This window comes from Erythrolamprus reginae, chromosome 5 (assembly GCF_031021105.1).
Source record: "Erythrolamprus reginae isolate rEryReg1 chromosome 5, rEryReg1.hap1, whole genome shotgun sequence".
Lineage (NCBI taxonomy): Eukaryota > Metazoa > Chordata > Lepidosauria > Squamata > Dipsadidae > Erythrolamprus > Erythrolamprus reginae.
This window is the reverse complement of record NC_091954.1, coordinates 84,496,775-84,514,395: the sequence shown is the minus strand read 5'-3', so window position 1 is coordinate 84,514,395 and position 17,621 is coordinate 84,496,775. Positions and strand designations below refer to the sequence as shown.

Genomic DNA, 17,621 nt, shown 5'->3' with positions numbered 1-17,621 from the left:
TTTAGCAGGTACCTGCTAAAGAATTGCCAGCTGGGCTTTCAAATTGCTGTGTATTTAATAACAGCATAACAACAAAACAATGAAATATTTCCTGGTACATCTAATGTTGTAGAATTAATATGTTCAGTACTTACTTTTGACATCTTCAACAAGTGTTGGAACTATTGACAAATTTTGCATCAATTAAGTTATAGAAACATGTTTTTAATGTCATGAGAGATTTTACATTCTTATCAAAAATGTTTAAAACACTTGTTTTCATTATGATCTGCTTAATATTTTTATTTTTGTCTTTAGAATAAGGCAAGATGCCACTGCTTCCCTTATTCTATTATGGAAGGTGACCACAGAAAGGTTTAAACAATGCTCACTTATAGATGCCACAAGCATTACTCTTCTCCAAGCAATGGGTGGACTTGTCTTAGCAGAGGAGATGCTGGAATTGGGAAACAACTATTTCATTGGTGAGTTTTGCTAATGTTGATTTTTATACTCATAAAGTATTTTCCTAATGTATTGAACAAATCATGTGTATATTTTACATTAAATCAGAGTTGTTATAGTAAGTTATAATGGAAATAGGAATTTCTCTTTTGTATTACAGTAATGCATTATGAATAGGACTACTATGAGATATGATTTGTTTTTTTGTAATGGAATATTCATATACATAAGGCTTCCTTAAAAGATTACCTAGAAAAATGTAAAATGCTGGCAGGTAACAACCATCAGTGACATATGGCCTTGATTCTGTGGGTATTGCATTGACTTTTAGGAAGCTTTAAAGAACAATCCAAAGAGATGATACAATTAATTAAAAAATCCAACACTTTTCCTTTTGCTTGTTCCAGGAATTTGAGATTTTCACTAGCTCCTTTACTATAAAAGTATTATCCCTTTGATGAAAATGACATTAGGATTAAAGTTCTGAAAGCTACATTATGTTTCTTCACTTCAATCTATTGCTTCATGAGAAAAAGAAATCAGTTTATGCAATTTTCTGTCTTCATAATCTCATTCTCCTCTATAATGGAAGTAATTTACATAAAATTGCATCTGTTTTCTAAAACCTTGGCTGTTCATTATCTGATCAGTATTTCAGTTATATTCAGTTATTCCAAATTTTTGAGTAGGTTAGTTGGCTTCCCCAATCTGATATTCTTGAGATATGATAGACGCGCATACTGGTTATGGCATTATGGTAAATAAAAATCCAGTACATTTGTGAAATCCCTGATGAAAAATATAAGTCTTTATGACTTTAGGTAACAAAATATGCGAGTAACAGAAAAATACATTTGTTTTGTTTGTTTATATGCATTAAATAATTGAGGCAGATACGCAAATATTGTTCGTATTAGCAGGATTTTTGCTTTACTTAGCATAGCATCATAGTATGTTTGTCCATTTTTAGAGTTATGCTGGTACAGTAATTGATGTACTGAATTCTTGGCAATTTCAAATATAATGTTAAAATTGCATGTATTTCCGTATACAGTGATCCCCCGGGTATTGCGACCCCGATCATTGCGAAATGGCTATATGGTGATTTTGCAACCCGGAAGTAAAAACACCATCTGCGCATGCACGCCCTTTTTTCTATGGGCACGCATGCGTAGATGGCGCCGGGCAGATCAGCTGCTGGGCGGCTTCCCTAGGTCTTCCCCCTCTTGCTGGCGGGAGGGCGAGCGGCGGGCATCAGCGAGGAGTTTCCCCACCGCCCACGCAAACTCCTCACTGCCGCCCGCCCTTCGCCCGCCCACGCCGTTCATTCTCGCCGCTTCCCAGCTGAGTCCTGAAGCGAATTCGCTTCAGGACTCAGCTGGGAAGCGGTGAGAGCGAGAGCGAGCGAACGGCTTGTCCGCCGCCCGCTCGCGCATCGCCCGCCCACGCCGTTCATTCTCGCCGCTTCCCAGCTGAGTCCTGAAGTGAATTGGCTTCAGGACTCAGCTGGGAAGCGCGAGCGAGCGGCGCCAGCGAACGGCTTGTCCGCCGCCTGCCTGCCCGCTAGCGAGGAGCCGAAGATTGGGGCCCGCGCGGCTGTTTTAAAACGTCGCCGCCGGCATGGGGGACTTGCCAGCACCCCCCGGACCCCCAACCCGGGTTTGGGGGGCTGCTAGGAAGCCCCCCATGCCGGCGGCAACGTTTTAAAACAGCCGCGCGGCTTCCCAATGAGTCCCGAAGACAAACGCGGAAGTTCGCCTTTGACGTTTGTCTTCGGGACTCAGTTGGCAAGCCGCGCGGCCCCCAATCTTCGGCTCCTCGCTAGCGCTGCAGAAGTAAAAACACCATCTGCGCAGGCGCAGATGGTGTTTTTACTTCCGCAGCGCTACTTCGCTAAAACCCGATCATTGCTAGGGGTCCTGGAACGGAACCCTCGCAATGATCGGGGGATCACTGTACAGCATCTTCTTCTCTTAATTCTGAGTTGGAATGTAAATTGGAAAGTTAGTCCATCTACCTCCATTTTACATCATTACTAGCCAGAAGGAATAAACTACTGAGATTGTTATATATATTGTTGTAGCATAATTTTTAGGAACAACGTATAACACTTAGTCTCAGGAAACTAATAAAGAAAAGATTATTCTCATTGGAACCTACCAATTTTTGAATAATAGTACCGTATCTTTCGGAGTATAAGATGCACCGGAGTATAAGATGTACCTTAATTTGGGGGGACAATGAAAAACAATGAAAAAATGAAAAAAGGCCTCTGCCTCCCAGCAATTTGCCAAACAGCAAACAGCTGTGTATTTCTATGCATGTGTATTAGTGTGCATGTGTGCCTGACATATAGAAATAGGAAAGAATTGGAAAATTTACATTATGCCAGTACAGTAATACCTCATGATACGAACTTAATTGGTGCAAGGAGGAGGTTCGTAAGACGAAAGGTTCGTAAGACGAAACATTGTTTCCCATAGGAAACAATGTAAAGTCAATTAATCCGTGCAACAGCAAAAAAACCCCCACAAAAAAACGCTGCCGCCCGGCTGTCACCTTTTAAAACAGCCGGGGGGGGGGGGAGGCGGCTTCCCAGCAGCCTCCCGAACCCGGAAGTTTGGCAAAATTTCGGGGTTCGGGAGGCTGCTGGGAAGCCCCGCAGCCCGGCTGTCACGTTTTAAAACAGCCGGGAGGCTTCCCAGCAGCCTCCTGAACCCCAACGCCAAACCCTCCACGCACTTCGCCCTGAATGCCTCCTGGCTCAAGCCCGCCTTTGGGTTATCGGCTGGGGGTGGGGAGCAGGAGGACCTTCCTAACTCCCTCCTCCCCGAGCCGAAAACCCAAAGGCGGTCTGCTGCCGCCCGCCTGAGCCAGGAGGCATTCAGGGCGTGGAGGAATGAGAAGCTCAAACGCCGGTGGCTTCAGCTTCCCATTCCTCCATGCATTTCGCCCTGAATGCCTCCTGGCCGCCTGGCAGAGCGCTCGCAGCCAGCGGGCGGCGGTGGTGGTGGGGGGGACGGACAAAAGGCACGCAGAGTGCCTGGCTCCTGCCTCTCCGGAGCCGCCGACCGAGCGGAGCGATCTTCTGCTGGCCACGGGTGAAGGGCGGGGAAGCCTCTTGCACCAGCTGCTACAGCCGCTGGCTTCCCCGCCTTTCGCCGGCAGAAGATCGCTCCGCACGGTCGGCGGCTGCCCAGAATCGTTACCCCTCCCCCGTTCGGATCTCACCCCCCTCCCCACCCGGGGGGCTGGGATGGGAGGGAAAAAGAGAAAGAAGGCGGCGCTCCCCGCCCAGCCACGATGGTCCCTTGATTATGGCTCATGTTGGCTGACGGGGAAGGGGCAGCGAAGTCGGTGCCGAGGCACCCTAAGCCCACCGGTGACAGCCAAAGGGTTGGCGAAGGGAGGGTGCTGCGGCGACCCGGCCAAGCCTATGGACGTGCCTCCCGTCGCTCTGCCCAATCGCAAAGCCGAAGGAGGCACGGGAGGCGGTGAATGTCATGTCCTCCGGCCAGTCAAGCGAGGCAAGGCGGGGAATGTTGTGGGGGGGGAAGTGAAGAAAATTGAAACAGATTACGAAAAGCTCGATGGTGGATGGCACTCCTTCCAGGAAAACGCCCAGTCCAGTCCCCGCGGAGGCGTTTTCCTGGAAGGAGTGCAATCACCACCACCGAGCTTTTCGTAATCTGTTTCAATTTTCTTCACTCCCCCCACAACATTCCCCGCCTTGCTTCGCTTGACTGGCCGGAGGACATGACATTCACCGCCTCCCGTGCCTCCTTCGGCTTTGCGATTGGGCAGAGCGGCAGGAGGCGCATCCAACAGATTACGAAAAGCTCGGTGGTGGATGGCCGCCTGGCGCTGCGATCTTCCGATCTTCCGATCTTCCCTTGGCTTCCCTGGCCGCTTCCCTGGCCATCTGGCGCTGCGATCGGAAGATCGCAGCGCCAGGCGGCCAGGGAAACGGCCAGGGAAGCGGCCAGGGAAGTGGCCAGGGAAGCGGCCAGGGAAGCCAAGGGAAGATCGGAAGATCGCAGCGCCAGGCGGCCAGGGAAGCGGCCAGGGAAGCCAGGGAAGCCAAGGGAAGATTGGAAGATCGCAGCGCCAGGCGGCCAGGAAAGCGGCCAGGGAAGCCAAGGCGGCCAGGGAAGCCAAGCCCGGAGCGGCGGCGATGCTGCTCCGGTTGCCTGGTCCTCTCCTGCCTCCCACGCTGATGTTCCCCGCTGCGTCAGGCACCGCCAGCCCCGAGTCAGACGCACCCTTGCCGCCGCGCCCAGCCGCTGCCCGCCCCGTCCTAGCCGGAGCCTGAGCTGGCCCGCTCGGTCGCGCCTCCTCGCCCGCGGCCCGCCCACCCGCCCAGGATGCAGATCTGCTGTCTCTCCCCGTGCCCGCCACCGGCCCGATCCTGCGCCTTTTGCTTCCCCCCCCCGCCAAAAATACAAAGGTGGTCTGCCGCCACCCGCGGAGCAATGGGAAACTGAAGCCGCTGGCGGTTTCAGACTCCCTTTGCTCCACGCTGCTCCGCCCTGCCTGTCATGCGGCGGCAGACCGTCTTTGTGTTTTTCGCTGAGGGGGGGAGCAGGAGGACCTTCCTGACTCCCTCCCCCAGCGTCGGACCTCCTGCCCTCCCTCCCAGCCAAAACCCCAAAGCCGTTTTCCATCTTACGTACCTGGCGCCGCCGAGAAGCCCCGCAGCCCGGCTGTCACATTTTAAAACAGCCGGGTGGCTTCCCAGCAGCCTCCCAAAGCCGAACGCCAAACCCGAACTTCCGGGTTTGGCTTCGGGAGGCAACTGGGAAGCCCCCTGGCTGTTTTAAAAGGTGACAGCCGGGCTGCGGGGCTTCCCAGCAGCCTCCGGAATGCCAAACCCGGAAGTTCGGGTTTGCCGTTCGTAACACGAAAAAAGTTCGTAAGAAGAGGCAAAAATTTTCTGAACCCCGGGTTCGTATCTCGGGTTGTTCGTAAGACGAGGGGTTCGTGTCTTGAGGTACCACTGTATATTAATTCCAGAAGGTTTTCTTAAATATCATCAGACTAACTCCTCTCAATTATTTAAATAGATCTACTCCAAACATGACTAAGTCAGAGTTTAACTCAGCTGCCTTATCTTAATACTAATACTTAATACTAAAACTGGACATTTCAGATTATACTTTTACAGATCTTTCAAACTGATGTGACTTTCTGGAGGTATTCTCTGCTATTTAAAAGAAGATAAAATAGCACCGGGCCTCTTCAGATCAAGATTTATTTTAAAAAGCTTCTTCGTTTTGCTAAGTTGTCTAGAACAATAATAAAGCACTCTTTAAAAAATAAGTCTAATAATTTGAACATTATATAGGCATTTACAGTTAATGACTTACCTCCTTGCAGCAAAAAACAAACAGCCAGTTTCAGCCTTTGTCTCTCCCTGCAGCAATTTCCCTGTGTGCAGCTTTAATTTCACTTTCATTTTAGCACATTTGCTTGTCAGCAACTTCAATCAATCAGCTGAGTGTCAGGAGGCAGATAATCAATGGCTTCTGCTAATCAGGCTCTGCTGCTATTTGCTTCAAGGGGGTAAATTACTGGTAGGCAGAGATCAAAGAGCGGGGTGCCTGGGTGGGGCTATATTTGGCATATAAGATGCACCCATGTTTTCATTATCTTTAGGGGGTAAAAAGGTGCGTCTTTTACTCCAAAAAATCATTATTTAACTTATTCTCTTTACATTTGATACTTATTTTACACCTTATCCAAGATATCTTCTTCACCTTAAATATTAATGCACTGCAATTATACATTTTAAAACCTCTTCCATTTTATCATAAGTAAATGATAGAGTGTTTTTGCATGTATAATTTAGAAATATTTGGTTGATAGATCCAAAAATCCACCATTATTTCAGTGTTAGAGATTTTGCAGTTATTAACAGTACTCATCCTTAAAATACAACTGACACTTTTTACTTCTTGTCATTTTATTTTGCATGGAGTTCAAAAATATTTTTAGCAAATGTTATTAGATAGTAATGGTATTAAGTAATTTTGTTACTAGAAAAGGGCTATCTTGCTAATTACTCCAGGTAGTAATGATGACCACGCATTCAAGGCCACCTTTACTTTCTTCTTCAAAGTGTTCTACTTCATGATAACTCTTAAAATAATTTTTGCGTAAGGATGATGGTTTCTTCATTTCGTTTATGAGTATTGTCCTGTATGGTAATTATACATTAATCAACTCAATTTACTAATAATGAATTTCTCTAAACACTTGCTGGCATAAGAGGTTAAGACAGACAGCATCAAAATTAATAGAATAGAATAGAATTTTATTGGTCAATTGTGATTGGACACACAAGGAGTTTGTCTTGGTGCATATGCTCTTAGCGTACATAAAATAAAATATACATTTGTCAAGAATCATGTGGTACGACACTTAATGATTGTCATAGGGGTCAAATAAGCAATGAAGAAGCAATATTAATAAAAAGGCCGAAATGTGGCCTCCAGGAAGGACATCTTCGTGACGTCAAAGCTCCGCCCATGGAATTCCCTATTGGGATTCCCCACCTCCTTTCCAGCCTCCAGATCGGCCGAAAACGCCGCTGCTGATCGCAAAAACGGTGCTCTGCTGGGCGCCGCCACCCAGCTGTAACCTTCTGAAACAGCCGGGCGCTTCTTGGCGACCTCCGGAACCCGAAAAGTTCGTGTTTGGATTCGGAAGAATGCCGAGAAGCCCCCCGGCTGTTTCAGAAGGTGACATCTGGGTGGCGGTGCTTCTCAGCGACCTCCGGAACCCGAAAAGTTCGGGTTCGGGTTCAGGTTCGGGAGAACACCGAGAAGCCCCCCGGCTGTTTTAAAAGGTGACAGCCGGGCGCCGCCGCCCAACGGAGCACCATTTTGCTATTTCCCCCCCCTTTGCACGCATTAATCGCTTTTACATTGTTTCCTATGGGAAACAATGTTTCGTCTTACGAACTTTTCGCCTTACGAACCTACTTCTGGAACCAATTAAGTTCGTAAGATGAGGTATTACTGTACTTTAAATTATAAGGACCTTTGATTGTAAATTATATCTCCAGTGATGTGTAAATTAAGTGTATATCTCTGGCCTATATCTAGCTACTTTGAATCTCAGTTCATTTTTCAAAAGCATCTGACTGTAGACTATGTAAAAGTAGAAACTGTTTTGAGTCCAGAGAAGTTCTTGGTAACTTTGTGGACATATCTGTTATTTCTATACTGAGTGGTTTTCCACTTCCAATTTTTTATTTTAGCCTGCATTTCTTGTATTCTTGTAGTATCCCATTCCATAGTGGCCTAAAAGTTTCCACACTCTCCCCTCCCTACACTAACATCAGATCAAACTGGGGGAGATGATCGGTAAAGCACTGCGAAGAGGCTGACCCTGAAGTGTGACAGTCTCTGGCCAGCCTAGCATGGCCATAGGAGCCAGATACTCCGGCAATTTGACCATGAAGGATCATAATCCCACCTACTGCTTTTTTGCTGCTTGCGTGGGCTAGCCAGCCCCCCCATCTAAACGACTGCAGCTGCCAAAGGATACCCTGTTGCTGGAACCTTGCACCCATATGGCCTTCAGAGGATGGCCAGTCCATTCTGTCTGATGATGGGGGATGCTTGGATATTGAGTTGTCCGAGGATGAGGGCTTTGCCCCAGATCCATCGGCATCTACCTTGTTTTTTTTATTTTATGTATGCTGAGAGCACATGCACCAAGACAAATTCCTTGTGTGTCCAGTCCCACTGGGTCCTTCAACCGAGTCTTCTGTGGGCATGAAAGACCCTTTGTTTGCTGAACAGGTGCATGAGACAGAGTGGTTTGTCTCTTCAACTTTTTGTTGACATAGTTCAGCATCTCCCCGGCTTCAGAGCTGATGCCGTCTTCCAGTGACTGCCAGTTTTTCAACATGGCATTGGAGCTGTTGCAAATCATACAAGTTCCAGCTGTCCTGAGGACAGGCTGCTTGGGTATGTCCCATCCTGGATGCTAGTTCCAGCCACTATGGAGAAGGGGCATCTTATCTAAAACACCTCATCTTGTAGGTTGTAGCTAGCATCCAGCCCCACCACAGATAACTAGGCAGTTGCTATATGTCATCATGTCTGTTGGAACCTGAACTTTTTGGAGTGGCCATGCCAAGTCTGTGTTCTTCGGCTTTGTCGTAACTGGGGATTCCAGGAAAAGGTGGAGCCCTCAAATAAAGATTTAACAGACTTAGTCCTGCAAGCTGAATGGACAGGTAATGCTCTCTACATGGGGCTACCTTTGAAAAGTGTTTGGAAAGTTCAGATCGTGAAGAATGCAGCTGCGAGAGCAATCATGGGCTTCCCAAGGCATGCCCATGTTACACCAACACTCCGCAGTCTACATTGGTTGCCAATCAATTTCCGGTCACAATTCAAAGTGTTGGTTATGACCTATAAAGCCCTTCATGGCATCGGACCAGAATATCTCCGGGACCGCCTTCTGCCGCATGAATCCCAGCGCCCGGTTAGGTCCCACAGAGTTGGCCTTCTCCAGGTCCCATCGACTAGACAATATCATTTGGCGGGAGAAAAGCCTTCTCTGTGGCGGCCCCGACCCTCTGGAACCAGCTCCCCCCAGATATCAGAGTTGCCCCCATCCTCCTTGCCTTTCGCAAACCCACCTCTGTGGTCAGCCATGGGGGAATTGAAATTTTTCCCTTCCCCCTAGGCTTATAGAATTTATACATGGTATGCTTGTTTGTATGATTGGTTTTTAAATTGGGTTTTTTAAGATTATTTTTAATATTAGATTTGTTTACATTGTCTTCTTTATTGTTGTTAGCTGCCCTGAGTCTTTGGAGAGGGGCAGCATACAAATCTAATAAATAAATATAAATAAATAAATAAAGGTCAACCCATCCTGGATGCTAGCTCCATCCTACAAGAAGAGGTGTATCAGTAAGACCAATGCCCCTTCTGTCTTTTTCTCTCTTAAAGCAGTTGTGAACTACAGAGGCAATATACCATATTTTTTGGTGTATAAGATGCACCAGAGTATGGGTAGCTACAGCACATTAGTTCGCTCGCTGGTTTTGAGATTGGGGATGGTGGGAGATAAGCTTTAGCACATTTGTTCGCTCGCTGGTTTTGAGGTTGGGGATGGTTGGGGCTATGCTTCATGTTGAGGCTGAAAAACAGCTTGAAAAACACAGTTGATCCTCCAGTGAGTAAAGCAGACAAATCGGGAAAGGGGAAAGAGAAGGCAGAGCTGTTCCGGGTAGCTTTTTTGGACACTGTGAGAGGGTTTTGACGCTGAAAATGCAACATGCGGAGCTCAAAAACACAAGCCATTGTCAGTGGCAATATTTGCAACCTGGAAGAATATAAGCAGAGTCTGAAGGGTAGGGACTGGTGACTGGCCAGGCCTTCACTTGGATTATAAGAAGCACCCAAATTTTCAGCCCCTTTTAGGGGCTGAAAAATATGGTAAGCAATTAAAAAAAAAATCTCTACAGTATAATATGACAGATTTTCATATATCCTCTGTCTATGGCCACTCAGTAGCAGCTTAATGGGATTTAGATGAGGACAAGTACTAACAGTAGCCTTAACTCATTCCCCATTTCTGCCATAGTCTCTGTCTATTTTAAGTTCCCCTTTAAGGCATTGTATTCTATTTTTAACAGTAATATATACGGTCTCTTTCTTCCAGGTTTTGTGAATGATTCTGTTTCTAAATGCATCGTGCCATTACGCTTGACAGTCATAGTAAAGGTCAGCATGTGTTTGCCTGGAGAAATCCAGTCTGATGGCTTTCAGTGTTCTGGGAAAGGCAAATGCATTACGAGAACATCTAAGGTAAGAAAAAAAGAAGGAATGTGGATAAAGGGTGGAGGGATATGAATATATTAGTCTTGACTTGTTCATATAAGGCTGATAGAGACAAAAAAAAAAAAAGAACTGCAAGGATCAATTGCCAGAGAAGAAGCAATGCATGCTTTGGGAGAAATGAATGAGAAGCAGGTGCATAAAGGGTAGGTGGATGGAGAAAATTGGTAGTTTGTAGGAAACAACACATTCACGAAGCATGCAACTGCCTGGATTGCATGATGAGCTGAAAGCCGCATATCTCCTCTGTGGAGAGTGGATCATTAGAAGAGCTTTACTCTAGTTTCAAAGCCAGCATTTGATTAGTGATCTGCAGCTTTTTAGAGTTAGCCTTGCATCCAATTTGGTTAGTGTTCTGTCTGGGTCACTCCAGAAGCCAATACCAACCCAAAAAGAGAAACCAGACACACTGGTAAAAGGCAAAGGCAGTTTTATAAAATTCAAGAAAAACACAGGTAACAGAAAATGTCCTTACAAACAGGAAAATGCTGTATCTTCAGATATATCCACGAAGGCAAAAGTCCATGCAGCAATATAGAATTCTTGCTGCCAAGCCGAGGCTGTAAATAGCAGACCTACACTTCCCACGGGTCTTCCAAAGCTGCTGGGCCACAAGCCAGGAACAGAGACGCCGAGAAACAAGACAGGATAACGCAACTCCAAACTGCTGGCTGGGGAGAGCCCCCCCCCCCGGGGCTCTCATGCTGTTCTCCTTCATCCCATTCCTGATTTTCCTCTCCCCCGTCTGACTGTTCAGCCCCCTCCTCTTCGCTGTCATCCTCCTCCAGGCATGGAACCAGCAGAGACACAGCCGGTCCGTGAGCAGCCTCAGGCTGAACCACAACAGTTAGGTCCCACAGAGTTGGCCTTCTCCGGGTCCCGTCGACTAAACAATGTCGTCTGGCGGGACCCAGGGGAAGAGCCTTCTCTGTGGTGCCTCCGACCCTCTGGAACCAGCTCCCCCCAGAGATTAGGATTGCCCCCATCCTCCTTGCCTTTCGTAAACTCCTTAAAACCCACCTCTGCCATCAGGCATGGGGGAATTGAAACATCTCCCCCTTGCCCATGTAGTTTTTGTGTATGATTCGATTGTGTGCTTGTTTTTTATATATTGGGGTTTCTTTTTTTTGGGACTTTTTAACCTAAAACTGTAATTTAGATTGCTAAATATTAGATTTGTTACTATGTACTGTTTTTTGCCATTGTTGTGAGCCGCCCCGAGTCTGCGGAGAGGGGCGGCATATAAATCCAATAAATCTAATCTAATCTAATCAATTCAGATCCCTGAAAACACAGTATGGTACCAGAGATGTCCAAAAGTTGTATTAAAGTATAAATACAAATCAAATCAGATATAGTATTTGCTTTGGCTCTACCCACTATTCTTCAGAGTAGGGCTCTTGATAAAGCAGCTCTCACCTTAGTAAATTCTGCATCCCAAGTTGTTGCATGAAATTTTTCACAACTGCTTCCCAATATTTTCTTTTTTCTGGCCTACATGAGCTTTGGAAGTGGCTGATTAGCTGGTGCTTTGCAACCCTTGCAATTCTATTTGGATTACATTGCTAATTATATATTTAAAATTATATTTAATAATATACAAAAAGAATTAAGTATATGCTTTATCCATACTGATCCATACTGATGTAGAAAACTCTATATCCTTAGAAAATGAAAGGGGTTGTCAGGAGAAATCATAACATTTGATCACCCCCCCCCCCCAAAAAAAAACAGTTAACGAGAGAAAGAATTATGTGCTCAAGAGGAATAATAATTCTTCTTACTTTAGGACATGTACCATGTGATTAAAAATGGTAATTCTGTATTGCTATAGTGTCAGTACTTATTGTTGAATGTCCTCTTTTCTTGCCCTGCATATTCAGTACTATAATTTTGGGGTTAAAACACTTCCTGTTTCCTATTTTTATTGGAAGCTTGTTAAAAGGAATAAAAAAGCTCTGTCCTTTCATAGCTTATTCACCAGATGCATAAAAGATGATGAATAATAAAAACTGTGCTATTTTTATTCTTGGAAGGTGTTTTATGTATAATGTGTTGCTATCATTGTTTGGCATATTTCCGCGAAATCTATTTTATCTCCCAGGCAGCTTGAGGCATTGAATTGGGAAAAAGAGCTTAGTAAAGTCTGATAATTTTACGTACCATCAGCTTTTCTTAATTGTGAGTTAGTTTGTTCAGATAGAATTCCTAGCATGAAAAGAATACTGGTTTTGAGGTTCTTGCAATGACCTCATCAGTTTTGAAATGAGATACTTGGCAATTGCTTAGCTTTAAATGTTCACAGGTACAGAGGGGCTCTAAAGCTTTGAAATCTACAACACTTAAGTAGAAAGTACAGAACATGGTGCCAGATTCCTTGTATGGCATATATTATATTTTCATAATGTTTTATCACTTTGAATTTTACTAATATTCCCATCAAAATCAGCTTGATTGCAAATTATTTTGCCACAGTTCATGTGCATGCTCACATGCGTGCGATGCTTCTGCGCATGCGCAGAAGTCTCCCGGGCAGGTGGGTGGAGCCTCCCGCTACCGGCGCTACTAGTTCTACGAACCACTCCAAATTGGGAGCAAGCCACTGCTGATGTTCTGAAATATCGTACATGTTTCAGTATGATCATAGTTCCAGCAGACATGGTTGGTAAATCCACAAATTCAGTACATCGTACTTCCAGCAGACGTGGTTGGTAAATCTACAGTAACTGAATTTAAACATGCCTGGGATAAACATATATCCACCCTAAGATAAAATACAGGAAATAGTATAAGGGCAGACTAGATAGACCATGAGGTCTTTTTCTGCCGTCAATCTTCTATGTTTCTATGTTTCTGAATTATTATACAGTGTTCCCTCGATTTTCACGGGGGATGCGTTCTGAGACCGCCCGCGAAAGTCGAATTTCCGCGAAGTAGAGATGCGGAAGTAAATACATTATTTTTGGCTATGGACAGTATCACAAGCCATCCCTTAACACTTTAAACCCCTAAATTACCATTTCCCATTCCCTTAACAACCATTTACTCACCATTATTACTGGTACTCACCATTGAATAAGACACTTAGTGATCCTGATATTTATAAACCTAATTATTTATTAACAATAATTATTTTTTTTGTTATTTATTTGCAAAAATTATTAGTTTGGCGATGACGTATGATGTCATCGGGCAGGAAAAACCATGGTTTAGGCTATTTGCGAAATTCGAACCTGCGAAAATCGAGGGAACACTGTATATACAATGGTGCATCTATTTAAGAACGCCTCTACTTTTCTAGATAAGAACCGGGTGTTCAAGATTCTTTTGCCTCTACTTAAAATCCATTTTCTACTTAAGAACCCGAGCCCGGAAAACTTTCCCAGGAAATTTGAGAGTGGCATGAAGGCCGGGCTAGTTTCCTGCCATTCCCCCTTTAATCCCAGCCATCTGGGCTGCCAGAGGAGCCTTTTGGTGGCTTTGGCAGTCCAGAGCGAATGAAGCATTTTCCTTTCTTTTGGCGCTTGGACAGGGAATAAACCTCTACCAGTGCCCAGAGAAAGGAAACGCTCCCTTCTGAGGGAGTCACCACAGCGAAGGAAAAGCGCCGGCTACAAAGTGAGCGAGCGAGAGGAGAGGGGAGCCATTCAGCATAGGAAGGAAGAGGCAGCAGGTAGCAGCAGCAGCAGCCAGTGTATGGGAGGCAGTGCATTGGAGGCAGCCTTACTCCAGGTATATTGGAGGCACATGCTCCTCCTCGCCGCCTCAGAGTCCCTCTTTTTTTTTTTAAGCCTTAAAGTTTTGGATTTTTTTGATTCCCCTCACCCCATCTTCTTCTTTCGGCAGCGACTCTCCTCCTCCTCTTCTTCCTCCTCCTCCTCCTCCCACCCAAATTCCGAGCTTTTATTTCTTTCCTGATGGGATTGCACGCATTATTTGCTTTTGCATTGATTCCTATGGGAAAAATTGCTTCTACTTAAGAACATTTCTACTTAAGAACCTGGTCACGGAACGAATTAAGTTCTTAAGTAGAGATACCACTATACAATAATGCAAAATCATGGCTACTACTGTAGTTCTTTAATTTATATTGGCTTCCCAAGAATCTAGGATTTTGCAGTGTATTAGCTTAGTATATATGGATCCAAGCAATGTAATTGACAGATATAAATTTTGTCAATGCTCAAATTTTCTGTCTAAGATTTGTTTTTGAAATGGCACCCAATTTGCTAATATCCAGTGGGTCCGCCATGGCTAGTTTATGTCATAATTTTTCAACTTAAATTTTCCTTTGTAATTTTCTCAAATTCCTTGCCTTTTATTCATATTCTTATATTCTTCTTATATTATTATAGCTCATTGCATAGTCAACCAGATATTTAGACTGAATTTGGCATTAATCCACCTGTTGAGTCTTTACCAAGACTAGGTGAGGGATAGGTATACCTGGGATAGCAAGTCAAACAAGGCTTCCTCTATTGCCAGCTCCCCCTACAATCTGCATCTACAGACTGAGTTACTTCTGGCAAGGCTTTTAATTTTTTTTTGTCCTGGATAGGTTTTTTTATCCTTTGCTATTCTTCCAGTTCCCCTTCTGTGAATACTTTATTTTGTATAATAAATTAATGTTGAACTGCTAGGCTCTGTTCTGTTGATTCTGATTCTGGCTGTTGTTCTTTCCCAAACTGGTGCATTCATTTCAAATATTCTCCTCTTGTCAGACTCTGTAATAACAAATCATTATTATTTTTTTGTTCACAATTTCTGTATATGTGCCATTGGTAAATCACTTTTCTTTCCAGTAGTTCTGCAGCTGCTAGCCCTGGTTGCTCAGCCATCATTTCTGAGTTTTGTGGCCCATTTTTCATTCGGTGTCTAGACACTCAAACACCTACTGCAGTCCTTATGGACCAAGGCAGTGACTGAGCTAGATTTGGTTTCTGTAATTTAGATTTGATTATATTTCTATGGGAGAAACACACTTTGTCTGATTTCTCTGGTGAGACTTGTCCAATAGGTTGAACCTCTGGCATACTCTCATTGTCCTCAGAACACACAAGTCCCATAACCATGTCAAAGTAGTGTTTCACTGGGCAAATCCTACTCTTATTTTATCTTCTTTTAGTGTGTCTTGTTTTTCTGAAATGAATATCTATAATTAAAAGTAAGAAGTTATGTGAAGATAGGATGCTATGTTTTCCCTATATATTTTCCAAGGTAGCAGTCTAATTGATGTAAGATAACCTGACTTCAAAAAGCAATTGATAATTTGTCATAAGATTGTTTTAAAGGAAAGTGACAGTAAATTTCCCTGTGTGCTTTCTTCTGGATTTGTGTACATTGTTTTGTCTCTAACAAGTACCTCTGTTCTTGAAAATATCCATGTTAAAATGCCTCCTACAGCTTGTTCTACCAAACTTACATTTTATCACCTCCTAAAAATAGTTCAGCCAAAGTATTGTTAGCAAAATTCATTATAAATATGCACTTGGAAATTCCATGCAACTGTTTTGGATCAACAGTTTGAGCTTACAAATAAGCATATGTGTTTACAGATGATCTAGTCTTTCACTAGACAAGCTCGCCAAAAGCTTCTGCTGAATGTTTACTTTAATGAGATTATCATTTTTTCTGCAAAAGTTTATTTTTTCATATTTTTTAAAATGGCCAATTGGAATTTAAGCCAAGAAAATTTGATTCAAAGCCAAAATGAACAGTAGTTAAATTAGCTAACTTAATTAGACAAAAGCTTTTTTGATACTTTTTTCCCCACATACAATGAGTCAGGCCCACAAATATAATAATTTTTCTATTCATACAATAATCAGTTAGCAATATTGAATATCTAAATTACTATAGTTATAGAATTGGGTTCTTTTTTTCCAGTTATTTTTAGATAATGGTTTAATTGCATGGTCTTTAATGGCATGTTTTCCTTAAGTTGTTCATAAACTTTTCTGCTTGTAACACATATGTTTTACTGTGCAAAGCACATTATTAAGAAAGATAATTTAGAAGACATTTTGCAATAAATAGGCATAAAAGTTTTTAAAAAGTATTAGGGCAAGTACAATGCTAATGCAGCTCATGTTTTACTGGCTACACAGTCATATATTTGTCATATAAATTAATCATTGAGCAAAAATAGCTGGGCATTCTGTGTTAAGAATTGAAAATAGAGAAGCAAAAGAAGAGTTCAACCTTATTTTCTTTAATCAAAGTTAAATGATCAAGGAAATCACCTGTGTATTATACTGCTTGGTTTGTAACCTCTAGAAGAAAATTGTATCACTTTCCAGAATATTCCTAAAAAGTTGCAACATTAATCTTGAACATTAATTATGGATAGTTATATAAGTACTTCTTAATATATACTACTAATTAGATTGATTACCACTTTTTAGAAAATTATTTTGCTTGCATGTTTGTAACACTGATGTAGCAGATCTGCATCTAATATAACATGAAATTATTGAGAAATAAAGATTAACATAATTAAACATTTTGGCTAATGTGCTCAGCTGAACACTCAGCTTTCATTATGGCTATTTTTAACAGAAACATATCAGTTGAACTGAATGCTAAGGCAACTTTTTCCATTAGGAAGTTACAATGTTTTCTCTGAACACCTAGAGGACCCTAGAATGGGTAACAATATCTTAAGGAGTTGAACTTGGCAAAGCTTTTTTCAGGATCTTGAATTGCTGAATTTCTTCAGCATCACTTTTACAGGAAGCATTAAAGGAGAGAAAAATGGAAATAAAAATGTTTCAAACATTTTCAAACGACTGACAGGAATAATGTAAAGCAATGTTAGGCATGTTAAAGGAGACTTAATGAGACTAATCATAGAACATCTTGATTTGAGAATAGAAGAAATAATCAGGGATATTGATATTCAATATGAAATTCAAAAATTGAGGCTGAAATATAAAGGTAGAAAGTTAATATGTGTTAGCATTTATGTGTCATTCAGATAATTGGGATAATAATTGAGGTAATTTGGGATAGTTGGGATAACTTGGGAGTTTTTAGCTGATTATATTTTTAGCTTAGTTACATCAGCCTACAAGTATACATTTAATTATTGGAGGAAATTTTAATGTTAGAATTTGCTCATGCTTGGAACTATTGAACTTAAAGGATTAAAAATTAAAAAAAAACCAAATGTCATTTTTCTTTTGGGCCATTTGTCTCATGATAAGATCCAGAATATGCACAGTAGAAATACTTACATTAATGTAGAAATTACAAATATCAGTTTACATGGATCACAATGGGATCTATCTGTTCTTATACATCAGCCACAGAGAT

General features: G+C 43.0%; 1 protein-coding gene across 1 annotated transcript in view; it reads left to right on the top strand.

Moving 5' to 3' along the window:
• The window catches only part of DNER (delta/notch like EGF repeat containing), a 152,608-nt gene that overhangs the window by 87,460 nt on the left and 47,527 nt on the right, over positions 1-17,621 (top strand). Inside the window, exons 4-5 of the mRNA XM_070754090.1 lie at positions 298-464; positions 10,132-10,277. Of these exons, the coding sequence (XP_070610191.1) occupies positions 298-464; positions 10,132-10,277 (313 nt within the window). The remainder of the gene's footprint in view (positions 1-297; positions 465-10,131; positions 10,278-17,621) is intronic.